The sequence below is a fragment of the Artemia sp. Qi Xiang Cuo genome, chromosome 21 (genome assembly GCF_049724085.1).
Source record: "Artemia sp. Qi Xiang Cuo chromosome 21, ASM4972408v1, whole genome shotgun sequence".
In the NCBI taxonomy this organism is placed as follows: domain Eukaryota; kingdom Metazoa; phylum Arthropoda; class Branchiopoda; order Anostraca; family Artemiidae; genus Artemia; species Artemia sp. Qi Xiang Cuo.
Genome location: NC_142814.1, coordinates 3,615,326 through 3,638,754, shown reverse-complemented (window position 1 = coordinate 3,638,754; position 23,429 = coordinate 3,615,326). Strand labels below are relative to the sequence as shown.

The 23,429-nt window shown below is 35.7% G+C and overlaps 2 protein-coding genes across 3 annotated transcripts in view; both read left to right on the top strand.

The window, feature by feature from the left end:
* LOC148939157 (uncharacterized) overlaps positions 1-23,429 on the top strand; it is a 459,905-nt gene that overhangs the window by 101,738 nt on the left and 334,738 nt on the right. The window lies entirely within an intron of this gene.
* LOC148939163 (uncharacterized) overlaps positions 1-23,429 on the top strand; it is a 121,784-nt gene that overhangs the window by 3,215 nt on the left and 95,140 nt on the right. For both annotated transcript variants that reach the window (XR_016143514.1, XM_089106545.1), the window contains exon 3: positions 11,978-12,081. Coding sequence is in view for 1 of the 2 variants with exons in the window: in XM_089106545.1 (XP_088962671.1) it covers positions 11,978-12,081 (104 nt within the window). In the remaining variant the exon portion in view is untranslated. The remainder of the gene's footprint in view (positions 1-11,977; positions 12,082-23,429) is intronic.

The following is a 23,429-nucleotide window of genomic DNA, read 5'->3' as shown; positions in this document are numbered from 1 at the left end:
AATCTGGTAAATGCCCTGTTGCATGGAAAAAGGCAGTGATAAAAACCTCTCCATAAGGGTGGACTAAAATCAGATTTCAGTAATTATCAACCTATTTCAAACACTTAAATTTTTTCTACAATTATGGAAAAAGAAATTGTTGTTTGGGTCAAAAATTATTTTGAAAAATATTAACCTGTGGTATGTAGCACAAGATGGTTTTAGGAAAAACAGGTCTTGTAATACTCAGCTATTGGAGATAATTACTGATTTTCAAATGATGGCTGACTTAGGTCAAAAGTTTGATTGTGTTTATGTTGATTTTTGTAAGGCATTTGACAAGGTATCAATACCTCTACTGATGAAAAAGTGCCAAAAGTATAGGATTTGACTTGAGGATTACAGATTACCTAACACATAGGTCACAGAATGTTAGGGTTGGCAAAGCCTTATTTAACTAGTGTAGTGTTTTGAGTGGAGTCCCTCAGGGTGGTTGCTAATATATTTGTTGTGAATATAAAGTTTTACAAGGACATATCTTCCCCAGATGATGTGGCTCTTTTTCTACAGGAGAATTCAAATTCATTGGTTAATCGGTGTAGCTTAAATTCAATGAATATTAATCAGGGAAAATGGCATGTAGTGAATTATCTAGTGAATGCTGTTGCATACTAGTATTCTATTGGTGAAGCTTTAATGTGTTCTGTTGATTCTATTAGGGACTTTGGTATTGTTTTTGATAATCAGTTGAGGTTTGATAAACAAGTATTAGCTGTATCATGTAAAGTCAGTTACAATTTGGTTTGTATCAAAAGAAGGTTTAGAAGGTTCAAAGAACCTTCAAAAGAAGGTGTATCAAAAGAAGGTTTAGAAGGTTTAGAATGCAAAGCTTTATTAAGCTGTATAAGACAATGACACAACAAATAGTTGAATATATTGACAATGACATGACAATGACATACATGACAATAATATGACCAATAGTTGAATACTGCATGTCTGTGTGGTATCCAACAAGAAAATCTGATGCACAGCTTATTGAAAAAGTAAAAAAATTGGCATCAAAATTTGTTTTCCTTATTTGCAGTGCTTGCCTTATGAGTGTAGACTAAGATGTTTGAGCCTACCATCTTTGCAATTCAGGAGGGATAGATTGGACTTAGTTATTATATTTTGAATTATTAAAAGATGTTGATAATTTGTCCTTTAGTAATTTCTATCAGTTAAGCCATTATTCACCCACATGAAAAAATTCATTAATATTGTATCAGAAAAGGGTTTTAAGAAAGATTAGACATGGTTCTTTTGTAAATTGGTCCATTAGATCATGGAACTTGTTACCTGATTATGTTATTTCAAGAAATAATGTTACAGCTTTTAAAACAGTTTTGGTTGGAGCTTCTTTTTATGAAGGAAAGTATATAGAGCCATCATATTTATGGCATTTTTATGATTTGTTTTACTCAGTGCTCCCCAAAAGAGTTTAATGAATTTGTCTCTTTGTTTATTCTGGTGTATTTGCTTATTTTTTTTGCAATGTGTTCAGCCTAAAGAGCTTATTAGTTAATTGTGGTACCAATGAATACCCAGGGGCAGGGGCGTCCCAAGGCTTGTTTTATTTGGAGGGTAATCTTTGTAAATTTTATTGAATTGCTACCTGATTTATGCCAAATTTTCTGCAGAAATCAAGAATTTTGCTAAATTTCGGCCAATTGTGCAACATTTCTGCTGAAATTTTAGCCTTTGGCGAAAATTTTACCAAATATAAGAAAAGTAGGGGGGCGCGCTACCCCCCCCCCCCCCCTCGAGGGTGATATAACCAATAGTTGGACTGCTAATCATGACTACAACAGTTATATTTATGTCTGTATCACTCTGCTGAAGAAAAATTGTTAAAGAAATAATCTTTAATTCATAACTGCTTGGTCCTACAAGGGCTGTCTTCTAAGATCATATTTGCTCATAGGTCTCTTTTGTGTTGTCAAATTGTGGATTTAGAAGACTGATCTTAAATCCTGCTTCAACATTGCATCCAAGTAATCAATTTATTACAAGGAAGCAGTATTGGGACTGCTGACAAAGTTTAACAATAAGGCCTGAATCCATTTTGTCCTTTGAATTGGTGTTGATCTACAGCATTGTTCAACAAAACAATGGCATTGAAAGCAGAGAAGTAATCCTGCCACACTCTTCTTACTTGGCTGTGACTGCCTAAATCAACAGAGATTAACTTCTTGTTGTCATTAATTAACTAATAATTGTGGAGAAGAGCTAAGCCATGGACAGTGCAATAACACTGTTTTAGTAAAGAGCAATATGCATTATCTTTTTTTTTACCTGGAAACTTTTGTATGGAAGGAGTGGTTATAGAAACCTCAAAGAGAGTCAAAACTGATTGGAGTGTTAACAGACCCCCTCCCACAACCTTTTTAGCTAACCTGCGTTAAACCTAAAAGCAAAATTTTTCAGGTAGCCATTTTGTTCAAAATAATCAAAGAAGGTACAATAAATATGCAACCATGAATGAGAATAACTCCAACAGCCGTCAGGGCAAGGGCTGTAAATTATGCAAGTGGTCCATTGCTTACATTTGGTTTTATTATTAGGAACGGGGGGGCATGTTTGGGGACAGCTTTCAGGGGATGTTGGGCTAAATCAAAGCCACTATGCATATAAAGATTGTCAAGAGTGGGTATCTGCAATATTTCAGGAACAGCCAAGGATTTCAAGTTGGAACTTGTAGGGCATGTCAAGGGAAATGTTGAACCAAATCAGAAGATATTTTGTGCATCCAAGTTGTCAAAAGGTTGAATAGAGTATCCTTGACTATGTCTTGCTGATTTAGAACACTAAGCTGAAGTTCTAAAGAATCTTCTTTAGGTTGATTGGATACAACTACTAACCAATTTAAAAGTTTTTTATTTTGCTTTTCTGTTTAGCTACTGTTAGACTTTATTGTGGGAAATTTATATTTCAAATTTAGAAATTACTTTTATGAGCCTTGTTTCTAGTGGAATACTTATCCCTTCTGGTTTATAGTTAGGGTTTCTTAGTGTTCCTTGTGAAAAATCAAACCTATATATACTACCTAAGGGTGCATCCTTCTTGACCATCTTCAGCATCTTGCTCTTCACAATACATTTTTTGTAGTACTTTTGAAGGGCTTCTTATTCTATGTAAGTGACTTTTGTGTTTCAGGATTTGTCGTGAAATAATTGAAACAAAAAGTCAAACTTTAACATAGAGAGCAAGGTATTGAGGAAGGTGTAGCTCCCCTTGTGTATGGAATAATTTGTGTTCTTTTAAGCTTTGATGTTGCTCCTTGCTTTCAGTTGAAAAAAAGTTGTTGTTTTTGTTTAATTTCTTTTTTTTTCAAATAATGCCAGGAAATCCCCCCCCCCCTTCCATGGAAAACTTCTTCCCACAAAAATTCCTCTTTGAAAGCACCTGTCCCCTGGACAATTCCATCTTAAAAATTCCCCTTAGCCTTTCATTATAAAAAGATTTACTTCTATTTATTTTCCGATCGTTTTTCAAATCATGTCAAAAACCCCTCTGTGGATTTTTTTTTACCTGGAGACCACCCCTCTCTCTAAATAAAAAGTTTCTCCCATAGAAAAAAAAATCCCCATTGAGAATTTTTCTTGCAGAAAATTTTAATATTGAAAATTTATGCTGTGAAAACCCCTTCCTTCCTCAAAGAAGAATCCCCAAGACAATTTTCCCTGGAACATCTGCACATGTAAAATGAATCACCAAAGAGAAGGTAAGAAAAAAAAAACAACAAAGTTTCTACAGTAATTTTGGCAAATTCCCCTGCATGGAAAATCACCTAAATAGTCTAATCCCAGAAACTTCACTACCCACAGAAAATGTTCCCCATTGAAAATCCCGCCACAAAAGAAATTATTTGCCCCTTCAAAAATGTCTGTATACCCCCCCCCCCCCCCCCAAAAAAAAAAATAATATGCTAGTGGATTAAAATAATCCACTAGCATATATTCCTGGTGATTGTACAGCCCTTGTTGTAAGATAATGAATAAAAAAAAAAGAATTGTGTTATTGTAAAACGTAGTTTGAAAAACATAGTATGTAAAACACAGATTAGACTGTATGTTTGTCCATTCAGGAGGGGATAAATTCCCAATTTTTGCTAAAACTTAATACTAAACTATTAAGGCCTTTGTGATTCAGGGGTTTGTGAATTAAAAAATATTTTAACCTTTAACGTAAAGAGCGTGGTATTGACTAAGGGGAGAACCCTCTCATATACGTAATACAAAAAAACAATACAAAAAAACAAGCGATACGGCTCAATAGTAATCGAAACTTTTAAAAACAGAATTTTGATGTCAATAAATATATCAAAAGAATGGGCTTATAATACTGATTCTAAATATATAAATTTTATTAAGTTTAGTATTACTTAGTATTAAGTCATACACTTTTAGGGATAATATAAGTACATGTTTTGATTGTTTTAAGCTAGTTTCAGGATTTCTGGTATTTTCTGGTAAGGAACAAGGTGTCACTTAAAGGGTCTTTTGTTGAGTTTGGTTATTGAAACTCCCAGGATTAAACAGCCTAAACGGGTCTTTTGGTAAATTTGGAGTTATTTTTATTTCATCTCTTAGCTAGGTGTAACTTGAACACTATCTGATGCATCTATTTAAGTTCTTACCTAATATAATAATCACTTCCCTTGTATTGCGTCCTTAAAGTTATATTTTGTTAATTGTTATTTGACAGTGGAAAATGGCTACCAAAAATCCTGAGAATTGCTGTAATCATGAATACATACTTATCTCAGTAACAAAGAGCTTTGCTTCACTTAACACTCACCCCTACCCCTGATGGATAGAAACACTCCACTGCACAGTGTATATAATTAGGCAGTAAGTTTACCGCAGATGATTTCTGGCTCTTCATTCTCGATGCAACAAAAAAGCTCTTCCCACTTATTTATGCATTAGCAGGTTAGTGTGTATGCGTCAATCAATGAGAAATGGTTAGAGATTGCATTATTTGTAATTGCGAAAGCAGAAAAAAACTTGGTGAGCCGGCAAAGTGGTTTGCAACTGTCCCATCTCACATGCATGACTTAATTTAAATACAAATTATGACTTAATCTATTATCAATATACAGTGGACTTAACTGATTGGCCTATATAGGATTTTATACAAAAGGGGGCAGGAGGTTGATGAAATTTGTGAAAATAAGAATTTTTTTTTTCTTCTAATAACTGGTGGAATAGGTGTGATGGTTTCAGGGACGGATCCAGGATTTTTTTTGGGGGGGGGGCACAAAATAGGTTGATCCGATAAACTTACGTTAGGAGCAAGTTTAGTTAATGCAAACTTGCGTTAATTAGGTAAATTACACTACTTTAGGGGGGGCACCCCTCGCCCCCCCCCCGCTGGATCCGCTACTGGATGGTTTATCATTTTTTTTTCACGTCGTGATATTTATTTTCTCAGATTGTAGTTCCTGTAAAACTTGAAAAGGCTAATTACCTGTTTTGGCAGAGAGCCGAGATAAGACTAGTTTCGTTTTCAATCAATGTTTTCGTATGAAATGGGCAGACCTTTCCTGAACTTTAAACAATAAACACCTCTGTTTGAAAATCTTTGCACTTTGTGAATTTAGATCAAGGAGGCACACTTGTGCCTCTATAAAGAGGCGACCCACCACAATGTTAAGCGATTTCAGGTCCTAGAGGTCGCAGAGAGACGGCGGAGATCGCATTTTGTAGCCCAAGCTCAAACTATGAAACTTGCAAAAGTTCATCCTCCTCCGACGGTATCTTCATTGGGTAAACTGGGCCGGAAAATTCGACCCTCCCACCACAGCTCCCCGGTAACGTGGTCAGATAGGGCTCAAAATTAGAGGTTAATCTTTCCTAGAGTCCAGGAGCTTATCCTCGAAATTTCAGCTCAATCCGATCACTCCTTCCCTGTTTTCAAAAAACCAAATATAGCCACTTAAAATTCATCATTTTTTTTTCTTAGCCACGCCTACAGGCCACAGTTGGCAACTGATCCGGGTGAATGAGGACTCATTCGAAGCAGAATTCGACCTGTTAGGGCCTTTTGATATTTTCAGACCGAAAAAATTATCCCCCGAATTTACATTTACGAAAAACCTTGTTTTCCTATAATAGCCCATGTTAATTTTTCCCACCACAACCCCCCTTTAACGTTGTCTGATCGGGCTGAAATTTAGAGGAAAGCTTTCCTGGGGCATGGGAGTTTATCTTCGAAATTCAGCTCAATCTTATCACTCCTTCCCTGTTTTCCAAAAACCAAATATCAAGTTTTGCTTGCGTCAAAAAATGATTCCGCATACTAAAAAAACAATCACAATATGTGTCTTTAGTGCAGCAGTTGAGACTTCTGGCTGTCAGGCGGAACACCCGGGTTCGATTCACCGTTAGATAAAATTTTTTATATAATGAATTTAAAATTTAAAAAAGAAACTCATTTTATTTTTTAAATTATTTAAAAAAAATTACGTGTTCTAAAGAGTTAAAGAGGCTGAGTTACAAGGTCGACCTTTAAAACACCCTGTCGAGAAAGAAAAGAATAATACACATTCATCTAAAAGTTAGTCAACCAATAATAAGTAATAAACTGTACAAAAACGTGCAGAAATTATTTGAAAAAAAACTACGTTTTCTAAAGAGTTAAAGAGGCTGAGTTACAAGGTCGAACCTTAAAACCTACAGGGATTAGGAGGCACAGTTGGGGGCTGCCGCCCCCAAACCCCCGCTTTCGCAGCCTGTAAATAAAAAAAAAGTTTTTTAAAGTGAAAGTAAGGAGCGACATTAAATCTTAAAACGATCAGAAATTATTCCGTATATGAAAGGGGCTGTGCCCTCCTCAACGCCTCGCTCTTTAAGCTAAAGTTTTTATTGTTTAAAAAAAACAGTTGTGAGAAAGTCAAACTTTAGCGTAAAGAGCGAGGCGTTGAGGAGGGCACAGGCCCTTTCATATACGGAATAATTTCTGTTCGTTTTAAGTTTTAATGTCGCTCCTTACTTTCACTTTAAAAAACTTTTTTTTTATTTACAGGCTGCGAAAGCGGGGGTTTGGGGGCGGCAGCCCCCCAACTGTGCCTCCTAATCCCTGTAGGTTTTAAGGTTCGACCTTGTAACTCAGCCTCTTTAACTCTTTAGAAAACGTAGTTTTTTTCAAATAATAGCATTAAGGGTTCCTGATTGAGACCAATTTTAGGACTTGGGTTCTAATTATTGGTTGCTGTGGTAAAAGTTGCCACAATAGCCCTTTCCAAGAAAATACCAAACGTCTGTTAACAAGTGTTTTTCGTAAAATTCTTAGGGAGTTTTCAGAAAATTGATAAAACTTTTAAAACTGAAATATCAATGCGAAGCGCCAAATATCATAACCAAATGTCATCGCTTTATGGCATTGTTCAAATAAAACTTATTTTTAACTGGATTATCGTCGTAAATTTATTCCTTCTCTTTCTTTCCATTCGTAAACCAATGTTATATTTACCATTTGCATTATTACAGCCCACAATATATACATTTATATAAACTTATATGTAGTGTTACAGCCATACCAATTATTCTCCTTTCCCTTTTTATTCTTTGATAATAATTTCTGGTCGTTTTTGAGTTTGAGTTATTCTAGGCTTCTATTTCTACTGATCTTAAGTTTCATATGGCCTTTACTTTTCTTTAAAAAAAACTTTCTTTTTCGTAAAGTTTTGTAGTATATATATATATATATATATATATATATATATATATATATATATATATATATATATATACATTTATACCGGCGCGTACAAACAGCTCCTCTCATTTGATCTGCCATCAGCGGTCCAATTACCCTGGAACACGTATTTTGGCAGAAACTTTCTCAAAATGCCTTTGAAACCAACTTGAGACTTCGAAACCTATTTTTAATTCCTAAAAACATCTAATAATAACTTTGCACTACTAATTACCGATTTTCATGTATGTATTGGAATAAATTAATTTAAAATTAGTTTCTTCAAAATTAGTGTTCCAACATTGAAGCCAAGTTTCGCGTTCAAGAGAGATCTGACTTGTCTACCCGTGAAAAGATCTAATGTCGCTTATGTTTATATGTTTTCTGGAGCACTCGCACCTCGGTCCGGGTTTTTATAATGGGTGAGATAGGGAAAGATCATACTGCATAATTATATATACTGTGCCCCACTGTCAGTAATCACAATACTTTGCATGACTTTTCATCCTGCTGATTGATTGCTGTAGAATAATATAGAAGAAAAGTCACTGCTGAAAAATATACTTTAGATATATAGATAGATATTTTATTGTCCATTCGAAAAACGGTACAAGATTACAAATGGAGTAAATAAATAGACACAGGAGAGACTGTACACTACAAAAACAACAGGAATGAATGGTAACTGAGATACTATATACATACACACAGATACTTAAGGACACATTATTACAGAAAGGCTACTTGTCTCAACTGACTTTCAGGATGCTGTCTGATGCTTAGTGAGAGCTGTATTGGGGTCAGTAATGTTGATCCAGTGCAAGACCAAATTTTTTGTACATGGTTTTAAATTAAGAATACATTTAGTATACTTATAAAAATCTGAATACAGCTTTCTTCTATTGTTTGCACAAAAAATATTCCGAAATTGTGAACATGACTAAAAATGTGTTGTAACCAAAGCATTGTACAGCCTTCTAGGAGAGTGGCTTTTCAAGAACTTTGAGAAATTCCACACTCTCTGAACTAAACTTTAAAAATAGATCTACTGCCTGAATTAGTATCTGGGGAGGTAATTTAAATCTCATTCATCTACTTCTTCCCTACCTATAAGGTGTAAAAGATTTTAGGAAATTACATTTGCTGATTTGCATACCCAGGATCATGGATGGACCACCAGTCTTCAAGGTTTCTGATTTCAGCTCACCTATTTTACCAGCATTTTGTGTTTTCAGCTTTCAGGATGTTATTTTGGTCATGTGGCTCTGAGTTTAATAGTTTGTCAAAGTGGTCTTCCCATTGGTGGAGGCACCTTGATTGGTCCTGAATATTCTTGCTGCTGGCATTTTTGGAGATCTTTGTTAATACAAATGCGTTGACCTGAGAGCTCACGCAGGATATTGTATGTGGCTCCTATGTCCTTTTTCTTGGCAGCCTCTTGAAGCTTTCACACCTTGCTATCAATTAAGCTCTTGTGGTCTTTGTCCAGCATGGTGTTGTGGTCTTTGTTTAATTGCCTGTATGCTGCCATGTTCTGCAAAGATGTGCTTCCCGTCTGTGATCGATGATGGTGAGGTACGAAATGCAATGTAATGAATTGTTAACTATAACGAAATGTAAGTAAGGAGCAACTCGACCCAATAGTAACCAAAACACTAAAAACGGAATGCTGATAACAATAGGTATATTAAAAGAATCGGCTTTTTGTACTGATTCCAAATATGTTTAGTCCAATAAGTCTAATGTTACCCATCAAGAGTTATGAACCTGAGAAAGTTTACCTAATTTTCAAAAAAGGCGAAAAATGCCCCCCAAAAATAAAATGATCTTAACGAAAATCACAACATTAGATTCAGAATAGTAAAGAATCCGACTGTAAAAGTTTCAAGCTCCTATATGCAAAATTGTAGAACTTTGCATTCTTTGGCTGAAGAACGATCATGGATGCGTGTTTATTTTTTAGTTAATTTGTTTGTTTTTTTCATTCTCCCCAGGGTGATCTCATTGAACCAATGGTCCTAGAAGATCGAAAGAAAGCTTATTTGAAAGGAAATCAAAAGTACTAGTGCTCTTTACAGTGACTAAAAAGATTGGAGAGCAACTTGCCCTCCTCTCATGCCTATTTCCCCCCAAAGACATTAAATCAAAATTTTAAGGTAGCCTTTTAATTCACCATAGTTGAAAGGTCCAATAACTGTACTTTTGATGATGATATGATACTCCATAGTTGCTGGGAAATGGGCTGTAAATTATGTAATTTGTCCATATTGTTCACGTAGTATTTGTTATTGAGAAGTATACGGACATTTTTGAAGCAATTTTCTGCAGGGAGGGGGGGGGGTCGCGGGGAGGAAATTTTCTAGGAGAAACGTTACACGGCGGAAGGGGGAGGGAAGGCAATTTCGTGGCATGATTCGAAAAACAGTCGGAAATGAAATAAAAAACAAGTTGTTTCAACTGAAAGTAAGGAGCAGCATTAAAAGTTAAAACCAACAGAAATGATTCATTATATGAGGGGGGCTGCACCTTCCTCAATCCTCGCTCTTTACGCAATAGTTTGACTTTTTGTCCTGATTTTTCATGAAAGACTATTCAAACCCAAGGGCCGTTTATTTTGAATGAGAATTATTTTTAAAGCACTTTAGCTTTTCTATTGGCTGACTATTTTAAGACCAAGCTTTTCTTCAGTAAAGCCTTTCTTTTTTCTGAATCAATTGCCTGTTTATTGTCTATAAAACTGAGGACTAAAGGGAGCCCTTAATAGACAACATAGCAAGTAGAGGTTATTCAGCCCAAAAAAAGTCCACCAAAATAATCAAAATGCTGAAGAATTATCCATGAGTGTAAATCCTGAGGAATGATGTGTTGTTAAATAGGCTTTAATTTCCTCGTGGGGTACTTCTCGTCATGATCACCCTGAAGCACTATTTGCAGTCATGCAGTCATATTTGCAGTCATGGCTCTGGTTTGGTAAGCTTGTGAAAGAATCACCCTGGTCCCAAACCAGCAGGGTTTCTCTTCCATGGATAGAATGGAGGAAAGACCCTATGACGCGGCAGAGATCCCCAACCATCCCACAACACCAGAACAGCTCCAACCTTTTGTTCCCAGCCTATCATCGTCAGAGTTTTTGTCAGAACTAACACAGAAGATAAGTTGTAAACTTATTTCTTAAGCCAAATTGACAAAACATTTTTAGATGGAAGATAGTAGAAATAGCAATTAGGAAAATAAGTTCATGTTGTATTTAAGCAAAATGAAAGTGAGTATTTGATTAACATTGTTCTACTGTTTAAAACATGTGGATGGTATTCCTTGCAATAACCTTTGAGTGTGAATTTATGCTTTTAAAAAGACTTGTGGAGCTCGAATAGAAAAAAAAAAGATTCAATTCCCAATTTAGCAAAGAGGTATGATTATGCTGATTGGAATGAGATCTGCTGTGTAAAATTACTATCAAACCTATTTTAGGGTTAAAATAGGAGCAAAGTTACTCTACTCATTGGGATGCCCCCTACCACTGCCTCCTCAGGTGAGAATGTGAATGCAATTTTTCATTTTAAACTCACCATTTTCCTACAATAACAGGAGGGAGGCAGCCCCCTCACCACCCATGCTTAATACCTAACGTAATTGTGCACATTCAAGTGAAGAGTAGGTGGAGGATAACTTACCTCACGTTAGGTTCATTTAAACCGTTTAGCAAGATTGCAAAATTTGGTCTCAAGAAAGGGTTTAAGCACCCCATACCCTCTCGCCCACAGAAAGGCCTTTTTTTCTCCAGAAGGGTGGTATATAGTTGATTCAAGCTTTAGGGATCCCCTGACGAGTTATTGATATCCCTATTCGTATGTTGGTTAAATGCTACTTGTGAATGCATGTCCTGATTTTCATATAAATTTGTCATAAGCAGAAAGAACATGAAAACACTGCACACGCATAATGACTGTATGACATCATGACTAATGATATAATGAATGTACAAAAAAAGAAGAAAAAGAAAAAAAATTGTACGAGCTTCTACAAAGATTAGTGCAGGCATTCCCCACATGGTTGGTATCAAGATTGAATTAAAATTGCTTTTTTTAATATTTATTTTGTATTTTTGTGAACGTTTTATTTTGTATTCATTATTTAATATTATAGTATCTTAATGTAGGGCTGTGAGTTAGGACTATAGGATTTTGTTTAGTAGAGTCACAATAAAAGTATTTTACTTGATTCCCTTGATTGATTGTGTTTTTCTCATCTTTAGCTTGTGCGCCTCCTCCCACTCACTATGATCCTCGGTTGCCTCGTAGCAAATCGTATACGCTCATTTATAAAGATGAACCAAAACGAATGAGTCATCAAGTTCCAGTAAGTTTTTTTTTCTGTAGTTTCCTTCTTTTATACAAGTGTGGAAATTTTAATTATAGTAAAAGCCGAGTCCAAGAAAATATAAGGTCCAAGAAAGTTCTAGTCCATGGTCAAAGAAAAATGATGAGACACACGTGGATACACCAAGATAGCTGAAACCCAAATCCGTCTATGAGGGGACTTAGTATTTTATTCTGTTTGCTTCCTATCCCCTTATGGCTCTACAGCTGAAATGAAAAAAATAAAATGGTTAAACAAGAAAGGTAAAAAAAAAAAAAATAAAGAACAAAAATTAAGTGTTAACGAAGAGAATATGCTCAATTTGTGAGCTTAGAGCTAAACCATGGAAAGCGCAATAGCGCTATCTCAGTAAAGAGCAATATGTAATATCTTTTTTTTACCTAGAAACTTTGTGTGGAAGGAGTGGTCGTAGAAACCTCAGGGAGGGCTCAATGGATTGGGAATTGAAAGTTCTAATGCATGTTTAAGAGTAAAAACGGATTGGAGTGTAAACAAACCCCCTCCAACACCTTTTTTAACTGACCCCAGTTAACCCTAAAAGACATCTGGTCAACATTTTGAGGTAGCCATTTTGTTCAAAATAGTCGAAGAAGGTCCAATAAATATGCCTCCATGAACAGGAATAACTCCAACAGCCCCTAGGGCAAGGGTTGTAAATTACGCAAGTTGTCCATTGCTCACATTTGGTTTTATTATTGGGAAAGGAGGACCCGTTGGGGGACAGCTTTCAGGGACGTTCAACTAAATTAAAGCTACTGTATGTATAAAGGTTGTCAAAAGTGGGTATCTGCAATATTTCAAGAACAGCCAAGGATACCAAGTTGGAACTTTCTGGGCATGTCGAGGGAAATGTTGAACCAAATCAGAAGATACTTTGTCCATCCAAGTTGTCAAAAAAGGCGCATCTTTAATATCTGAGGGACAGATTAGGCTTTTAAGTTGAAGCTTTCAGGGAAGGTCCAGGGGGATGTTGAACGAAATAGAAAGACATTGTATATATCCAGGTTGTCAAAAGGGTGTATATGCAGTATCTCAGCAACAGCCAAAGGCATTAAGTTGAAAATTTCAGGGAATACTGAGTGGGATGTTGTACTGAAATTAAAGACACAATATACATTCAGGTTGTAAGGAGGGAGTATCTGATTCATCTTAGAAATGGCTAAGGGTATTAAGTTGCGATGCGGTTTTTGGGGAATGTTAAGGATGATGTCAAACTAAATCAAACGATAGTATATGCAGTCAGGCTGTTAAAACAGCGTAGTCTATCTACAATATCTTAGGATTGGCTAAGGGTATTAAAATGAAACTTTCAGCGCATTTTGAGGGGATGTTGAACTAAATCAAAAGATCTGGTTGTCAAAAAGGTGTGTCTACGATATATCAGGAAAGGATAAGGCTATTTAGTTAAAATTTCCAGCATATGCTGAACTAAATTGAAAGACAAAATATCCATCCATGTTGGCCAAAATCCGCAACATCTCAGAAACAGCTAAAAGTATCAGTTTAAGGAATGTTGAATTACTTTAAAAAAGAATCTCGGCATTCCAAAGTGGCATCCCGCTTTTCAAAACTGCATATGTGCAGTATCTCAGGAATTACTAAAGGTATTAAGTTGAAATTTTCAATGTTGAGGATGTGTTAAACTTAATCAAACAACTCTATGTGCATCCAAGTTGTCAAAAGGGTGCATCTGCAATATATCAGTAATCGCTAAGGGGATAAAGTTTAAACTTTCAGGGAATATTGAGGAGGATGTTGAGCTAAATCAAAAGTCACTCTCAGTATCCATGGTTTTCAAAAGGGCATATCTGCAATATCTCTGGAACAGCTAAGGGTATTAAGTGGGAACTCTCCGACAATGATGAGGAGGATGATGAACTAAATCGAAAACCAGTATGAGCATCCAAGTTGTCAAAAGGGCGTATCTGTAATATTTCAAGAATGGATTAGGGTACTAAGTTGAAACTTTCAGGGAAGGTTGAAGGTGAGGGGGTTGAAATTAGTCAAGAAATACTATATGCATCTAGGTTGTCAAAAGGGTGTATCTGCAATATATCAGTAATGGCTAAGGGTATTGGAAAATGTCAGGGAATTGTGAGGAGGTTGTTGGACTAAATCAAAAGACACTGTGAGCATATTGGTTGTCAAAAGGACATATCTGTAATATATCTGGAATAGCTGAAAACTGAAATCAAACGATTTTATTGTCAAACGCCTTACACTGTCATGTCGACCAGTGGCAGTTTTTGTCATAATAAAAGATAAGGCACTAAACATAAAAATCACAGCCATTACCATCGTCATACAAATTTATATGTTGACTTGAAATACCACAGAACCATACCACGGAGTCGAACTAAAACCTAAGAAATTAAAATAGCCAACTATCTGTAAAAAAAGTTAAAGAACCCTAAGTTCAAATTAAAGAAAAAAACCTTTAAAGTCAACAACGAATAAAAAGAATAATGAACTAAAACAAATAAATATGTACAATTGTTGACGAGTGAATTTAGTATTAAAGGTCTTGACAAACGAGGGAAAAGAACTATTTGCGTAAACTATTTGCTATATGTCGTGCTGGTACCGGCTGAATTTTAGGTACCAGTTCAGCTACTTATCGCGGGAGCTGTTGGTGTGAAGGGAGATGTTCGGGGGAGGGAAAGATTTCACGAAGCCGGGGATTTGCCAAAATACCGACACTAAGTTTGAAACGAAATTCAGCACGACGTGCCGAAAGAGTTGTGCCGAAAAGGAAAATGTGCCAAAAGGGAAGTTGTGCCGAAGAGGGAAAATTCTTTTAAAAGGGAGCAATAGGTGACTTTGGAAGATTTAGAAACTACCAGATGAGCTCGGTATTGGATCCTTTTAAGGTGGTTCCTCTGGTCCGAAGCCAGGCCGTAATGCCAAACAGAACAAGTATATTCAACAAGCAGTCTGATAAAAATAAGGAAAATACGCAATCGCTGGGGGGTGGGGACACCAGGACGACCAAGGAGTTTTAAAGAAAGGATACCCAGGTTTGCCCGTTTGATCATCTCCTGTGTCTGTTTTTCCCACTTCAGGTCATATCTAAGATATATTCCTAAGAATTTGATATCCATAGCTAAGGGTATTAAGCTGAATCTTTCTGTGAATGTTGAGGAGAATGTTTGAGGCGTATCCGGAAAATCTCAGGAAGTGCTTCAGTTGTTAAGTTGAAACTTTCAGGGTATGTTGAACTAGTTCAAAAGACACTATTTGCATCCAAGTTGTCAAAAAGGCATATCTGCAGTATCTTAGGAAAGGCTAAGGATCATATATTTATACTCTAGAAAATGTTGAGGAGGGAGGAGTTAATTAAAAAAAAAAAAAAAACACTATGTACATCCTGGCTTGCAAAAGGATGTATGTGCAAAATAACAGGGACAGTTAAACATATTAAGTTTAAACTTTCAGGGCATGTTGAAGGGTCTGAGGAAGATTGAGGGGGGTATATATCAGGAAAGCAAAAGCACTAAGTTGAAACTTTCAGGGAATGTTGAGGAGGATATTGGGCTAATTCAAAAGACACTGTGATCATCCAGGTTGTCCAAAGGTTGTATCTGCAATATCTTTGGAAATGCTACGGTTGGTAAGTCGAAACTTTCAGGGAATTTAGAAGGGAGTGTTGAGCTAAATCAAAAGATGATAAAAATGTGCATCCTGGTTGTTAAAAGGGTTTATTTGCAAAATCACTGGAACAGCTAAGTATTTAATTGAAACTTTCAGGACACGTTGACGGGCATGTTTAATTACAGGAAAAAACGCTGGGAGCAACCGTGTTGTCAGGTATGGCTAAGGGTATAAATTAAAAGCTTAAAGGTCCCAGTGGGCACACTGAGGGAATAATGGGCGGAAGAATGAAGAAGATTTTAGACCTCGAGGGGGGGGGGTGGGGGGCCAAGAAGAAATTATCAAGAACAGTAGATTTTTAAAGATATTGCATTTGGGGATCAAGTGAACTTCTAATTTTGACCTAGCGGGGCCAAGAGTAGCTTATCAAAGACAATAATTTTAAAGATAAATGTGGTTACATTGATTCTTAGTCCAAATTCTCATTTTTTTACACCTCGATTAAAGTGTTAGAACAAGGGAGCCTCAACCGGAAACTGGTTTTGTTGCATTGATTCTTAATTACCAAAAGTAATGAAATCTTTTAAATAATGAGCTAATTTATTTTGTTATTCAAATAGATGTGTTTATTTAAATAAAAACATGTAAAACAAAGTACAATACAATAAGATTCTTATAATAAATTGTGTCTGTCAATATTCGTCTGTATTCAAGGTAATAACATTATAGGGTTCAGGATGGCTTCAGCCCTATAAAAGGCAAGAGTTGTGCATTTTCTCGATTCAATTATTTAAATTATCCTCTCCTCCCCATCCATAAAAAAATTGTATTGTAAAATCATCATTAAAATTTGTTGCAAAATTTGGTTTAAAATATAAAAATATAAAAGTAAGTCAAAATCTTAAATCAAAAAACCAAAAATTATTCCAACAATGGAATACAAAGGAAAATCAGGTCGTTTAGTGAGTTGAAAAGTAGGGAAGGGCACAGGTAGCACCACTTACCAGGCTAAACTTTGACCTTGTTTATCTTTGAGACAGAAAAATTTCTCTGGTCAAACAGTTCGTGGTAACGAATTGTAAGTAAGGAGCGACCCGGCTCAATAGTAACCGAAACTCTAAAAGACGGTATTTTGATATCAATAGATACGTCGATAGAATCATATTTTTATGCTGATTTCAAATGTATAAGTTTCATTAAGTTTAGTATTACCCATCAAAACTTACGCGCCTGAGAAAATTGGCCTTATTTTCGATGAAACAACCTCTAAAAGTCATAGAACTTTAATGAAAATCACACCGTCAGATTCAGTGCATCAGAGAACCCTACTATAGAAGTTTCAAGCTCCTATCTGCAAAAATGTGGAATGGTGTATTTTTTTGCCAGAAGAAAGATCAGGGATGCGTGTTTATTTATTTTTTTTTTTTTCCATGGGTGATCGCATCGATCCAGTAGTCCTAGAATATTGTGAGAGGGCTCATTCAAACGGAAATTAAAAGTTCGAGTTCCTTTTTTAAGTGACCAAAACTTTTTAAGTGACCAAAATAATTGGAGGGCAACTTGGCGTACTTGGCCCCCTTCCACGCTCATTTTTTTTCTCGAAGTCACCCAATCAAAATTTCGAGATTGCCATTTTGTTCAGCATAGTCGAAAATCTAATAAATATGTCTTTGAGGATGACTTAATCCCCCACAGTTCTCGGGGGAAGGGCTGTAAGTTTTTAACTTTGCCCATTGTTTACATATAGTAGGCTATTGGTTAAAGGGAAGAATATAGACGTTTTCATGAGGAATTTTTTTCTGGGGGGGTCGGAGGAGGGGGTTACGGAGGAGGATCTTTCCGTGGAGGATTTTTCCTTGGGAGAAGGGACATTTCTATGAAGGGGGCGCCGGATTTCCCAGCATTATTTAAAAAACCATCAGAAATTAAATAAAAAAACAAGTTTTTTCAACTGAAAGCAAGGAGCAATATTAAAACTTAAAATGAAAAGAAACTATCCCGTATATGAGGGGGTTCGCCCCTTAGTCAATACCTGGCCCTTTACGCGAAAGTTTTTTTTTAGTACTTTCAAAAGAGCTATCTATTCTAATTAACAAGCCTTTGTGACTCAGAGGTTTGTGATTCGAACAAAATTCGAACTTTAGCGTAAAGAGCGAGGTATTGATTAGGGGGCGAACTTCCTAATATACGTAATAAAAAGATACGGATATAGAAGTTCGTTACGTAAGTTAATTCAAAACATATAAAATAATAAAAATAATAAAAACATACGGATATAGAAGTTCGTTACGTAAGTTAATTCGTAAGTTACGTCACAACAAAATTTCGAGAAAGGCATTTAGCCAAAAAGGTAAAATTAATATGCCAATTTCATTTTAATTATTCACGTGCGGTGAGCCAAAATCAAAGCTGCATTAATTCATAAACCTTCAGAAATTAAATTTAAAAAACAATTTTTTTAGCTGAAAGTAAGGAGCGACATTAAAACATAAAACGAACAGAAATTATTCCGATATATGAAAGGGGCTGTCCCTTCCTCAACGCCTCGCTCTTTACGCTAAAGTTCGACTCTTTCTCACAACTCTATTTGTTAAGACAATAAAAAACTTTAGCGTAAAGAGCAGGGCGTTCATACACGGAATAATTTCTGTTCGTTTTGTGTTTTAATGTCGCTCCTTACTTTCAGTTAAAAAAAAACTTGTTTTTTTTTTTATTTAAGATTTAGAAGGCTTTAGAAGACTCCACTATTCATTGTAATTTCTTTTTTTTTGTCCCATTTATTTATTAATAGTGATTTCTGTTCGTTTTTAAGTTTGTATTATTGTTTGGACTTTATTTCTGCTCTTCTACGGTTTATTCTAGCTGTTTACTTTTCTTTCAAAAAAATTTTTTTAAATTGATTTTTAAAAAAAGACTGCGGCAAGTCAAACGTAGACAAAAAACTGCTGAAATGTAAACAAAATGTGACAAAAAAAACCTGTATATATAAAAAAAGATTACAAAATTTGTTTCTGTTCTACTCAAATTATTGTGTAAATAATAGTACCAGTAGACCGAGCTTTGCTCGTTCCCTGACACTTGGCAAGTGGTAAGCTTGTATGTATGTGATTCTCGAATCACAAATCAGTATAATTATAGTGTTATTCTTTAGTTTCAAGTCATGAGGTGGCAAGCCAGCAGTTTAAATTGAATTAGGAAAATCTGGCGTTGAATTTATTTCCTCCTTCTTTTTTATCCTTATCAGAATCATACTTTTTTGAATTTGTATTCTCCTGGGATTCTTTGTGATTCTCGCTGTTGCTTCTCTTCTAACCACAGATTTCATTGTGCTTCATTTTTGTTCATCGTTACCGCAGACCTTTTTTCTATGCCTTTTGCTTTAGCTGTTTGGATTAATTTCTCAAACCATACTGCTTTTCCATTTACAAAACTTGAGAGAGAAAATGGGTTTAATTTAAATAAAAATTCTTAATACATCTCATTTACTAATTTGACTTTAAAGAGGAAAATCATCTTTCGTACTAATGACGTATGGTTGTCGGTGACCAGTCAGAAAATTACGGTTTTTGCAGTTCTGAAAGAGTTAAATATGAGTTGTATTTATTTGTTTATGTGTTTTTTTGTCGTTTTTCTTTCTTTTTTTGTGTTTGGTTGTCGTTCTCTTTAGATGAGTTAATCTAAAAAACCGTTTCTTTTTCCTTTGATTATTTTCTTTTCCGTTGAAAAAGGCACCTGGACTTGGAGTCAAAATACTCTTTTTTTTTATTATGCAAAGTTTTGTTATCGTTATTTTTTATTCTTCTGCTTTATTTACATTACATCCGTTTTTCTCTCAATTGCTCTTTAGATGAATTAAATTGCAACAAGAATTTAATTACCCTTCCTGTTTATCCTTCCTGTGTATTATGTGTAATGCCTCCCCAGAAGCATTACTTTTATAAGATCTATATTCTCTTGGGAGGCGATTGACAATCATTAATTTTACTTTCGGTACTTCTATTTTGAGTGACGCTAAAATAACATGTCCCTTCATTCCATTGTAATTTTGATATGTCTTCTAACCGCAAAATCCATTTTGCAGCCTTTCGTTTGCGATTCAGTATGATTCTCGTCGCTTGTTCCAAGCCTTTATCTTTAGCTGCTCAGATTCATGCATCATCTTGTGTAATTTCACATGATGTCATAGATACCGAAACGATACGATCAACCCCGGTGAAAAATGATGAAAGTTGCTCTTTAAATCCGTATGAATGCGACGTCCACGTGATTTTTTTTTCTCTTCAAAATTAAGGCCTTAAACGAATTTTCCCAAACTCGTGATCTATCTAGATCACGATAAGTGAATCTAGATCTATAAGCTTATCTAGATATATCTAGATAAGTTAATACAGTGGGTTTATGTTTGATTTATGTTGAAATTTTAATAGCACTTAAGGTGAAATTAAGTTGGACTCAGCACTTAGAATCAAGGATTATAGTTTGTCTAGAATCATGCTTCTTGGCCATCCGTCTTGGTCCGAACAAATAGTAGGACATCCTTGAAGAAGGAGAAGTTAAAAAAAGATGGAAATTGTGGACAGAGCAAAGAATGAAGATTTGAGCATATGGGGGAGGAGGAATGTTTGCTGATTTGTGTTGGGCACAGGGTGCTTGGTTGTTGTTGATCACGGGCTGCAACTGCAATGAGCTGTTAGCATTAGTAGTACTTGTTAAGGCAAGTTGTTCTACCCTAAAGAGTTACCCAAATCATTATTGAGAAAATGCGGAACGTTGTCATGAACTTTATTTTGATTAAATAAAAAAAAACAAGTACTTTCAACTGAAAGTAATGAGGGACATTTAAACTTAAAACTAACATAAATTAATTTGCATATGAAAGGGCTGCCCCCTCGTCAACAACTCGTCCTTGGCGCTAAGTTTGACTCTTTGCCACGACTCTATTTTTTAAATAATAAAAAGTTTAGCGTAAAGAACGAGGTGTTCATATACGGAATAGTTTCTGTTCGTTTTAAGTTTTATTGACGTTCCCTACTTTCAGTTGAAAAAACTTTTTTTTTTATTTTATTTTTGATCGTTTTTCAAATAATGCCGGGAAATCCATGAGACAAAAAGTTGTACACGATCTTGGAAGGCCGTGTGGCAAAACTAATCCATCAAGAAGTAGTAAATAAAATTATTTTTCAATAAGTTGAAAATATAATTTAACTTTTTGTTTTGGAATTTCCCAATTTCCCATGTGCCTTTGGTTGTTTTTCTTCCTTTTTTGTACAGTCAAAGACTGTAATATTCTATTATGTGATATATATATATATCATTATATGCTGATTGTTCGATTCCATAAACAGCTATTAAAATATTCAAACATAGCTTAGTTGAAAATTGGTCAAGGTTAGATCAACTAAATAAATTTTGGGGAAAAAGCCTTAGGCTTTAGACTAACTAAATAAATTTGTTAAAACAGCTTTAACTTCCACTATACTTAATCCCCAGACCCCTAGTGTCCCTTGCATGTTGCCATGTGTTACTCTTCTTTTCACCGTGTATTGACCCATAAATTGATCTTTTCACCCATAAATTGAATCAACGATGGCAAAATCAAGAAACAGAAAAACATACAAGAAATATATAATTTGGATTATATATTTCCACACAAAGGAGGCCGAGGGGAGGTAAATTATAAAGAAAGTGCCATCAAAATGTGTTGAAGACAATTTTTTTTTTTACATATTATAGTGTAAGCATGGTTTTCGTAACATATCTCCTTCTCAATAACCCCAGTTCTTGGCTAATACCATTGGTTCTTTCTGCAAAATGATGCCAATTCAGAACAAAAGAAAATATAAATATAGTCTTAGGCAGGGAGCTGGCGCTCATCCCCCCCCCCCCGGAAAATACCCCTTGCGGAAAATAACCCCGGAAAATACCCCCCTCCCCTCCCGCGGTGATTGATCTCCAATCACTTTTGAATTATAAAGAAAAAGAACTAACTCTCAATTTCTGACGTAATGAACACCCTCCAAAGTTTCTGCGATCATGAGGTAGAGGTTGAGATGAATTCCCTTCCTATACGGGTTTTTAATGTTACTCTTTGCTTTCATAATAGCTGTGTAGACCAGAAGTATTCACAGAAATGAAGAGGGATTAAATATCAATTTCAAATTTTTGATGTGTTTTTTAATGTCCCCCCCCCTAAAGAAATCCCCCCAACAAAAGTCATGATACCGTCCTGGGTATTATACACCAAACAGAACTACAAATCAATAAGAGAATCCCATTGTAGAGGCAAGGCCGTACCCAGGATTTTTTTTCGGAGGGGGTTTTACTCAAAGATTTTTTCACAGGGGGAGGGGGTATACAAAAAAACTCAAACGCATACAAAATTTGTTTATATCCATTTTTGGTACGTTTCTACGAGTCAAACAAACATTTCGGGGTGGGGGGGGGGGTTAAAATCCCCTCCCCCCCCCCCCCCCTCTGGGTACGGCCTTGTGTAGAGGTTTAAAGTCCTTACATGCAAATGTTTGAAGTTGTAAAACAACGGGCAATATTCCCCGCCCGTACAATCATGAGCCTTCAAATAAATACAGAATTAGATCTAAGGGAGAGACAAGAGGAGGTTGGAGGTAGAAATTAATTTATAATCCTAGGGTCGTATCCAGGACTTCTGTTTGTGGCTTAATTTTTTCGGGCGGGGAATTTTTAAAAAATTTTAAAAAACGCATCAAAAAGGGGATATTGATATTTAATCCCTCTTGATTTCTGGGAATATTTCTGGTCTACTGTGTTATTATAAAGTTAAAGATTAAAATTTAACCCTGAAATTAGCAGAATTTATTCCATAAAAGATTGGGACTGCTCCTTCTTCTTCCTCATCCCTACCTCCGCTTCATGGTCGTAGAAACTTCAGAGGATTGTCATTCGATCAGAAATTAAGACTTTCGGACCTTTTTTTTACAAGGCGAAAGTGATTGAAGACCAACCATCTGCGGGGGCAGTATTTCCTGATGGGGGGGGGGTATTTAGCTAGCCTGACCTATTTACATTTATTATTTTGTATATTAGGGGGGTTGCCTTCTCGCTCTTCGTGTAAAGTTCTTTAGTACTGTTAAAGAGTTTATTATTTTAATTAAACGGCCCTTGTGTTTCAGGAAATTTGGGACAAAAAGTTAAACTTTAGCGTAAAAAGTGAGGTATTGAGGAGGGAGCAGCCTTCCTAACATAGGAAATACTTTCTGTTCGCTTTAAGTTTTTATGTTGCTCCTTACTTTCAGTTGAAAGAGCTTGTTTTTTATTTCATTTCTTATTGTTTTTCAAATAATACCGGGAAATCAAGCTTTCCTCTACATAAAATTTCCTCCCCCACAGAAAAATTTTCAAAGGGCTCACCGCCCAATCTTTTTGGTCACTTAAAAAGGGCACTAGAACTTTTAATTTATGTTGAAGCTTGAAAGACTACAATAAGGTTATCTGATACGCTGAACCTTATGGTGTGATTTTTGTTAAGACTCCTTGTCTTTTAGGGGTGTGTCCCTCCTTTTTCGAAAATAAGTCAAATTTTCCCAACACTAAACTTAATGAATCTTATATATTTGGGATCCGAATAATAAGCCGATTGTTTTGATGTATCTATTGCTCATTCGGTCAGAAATTAAGATTTGGGGACCTTTTTTATAAGACAAAAGTGATTGGAGACCAACCAGCCGTGGGGGAGTATTTACCGCTGGGGTGGGGTGGAG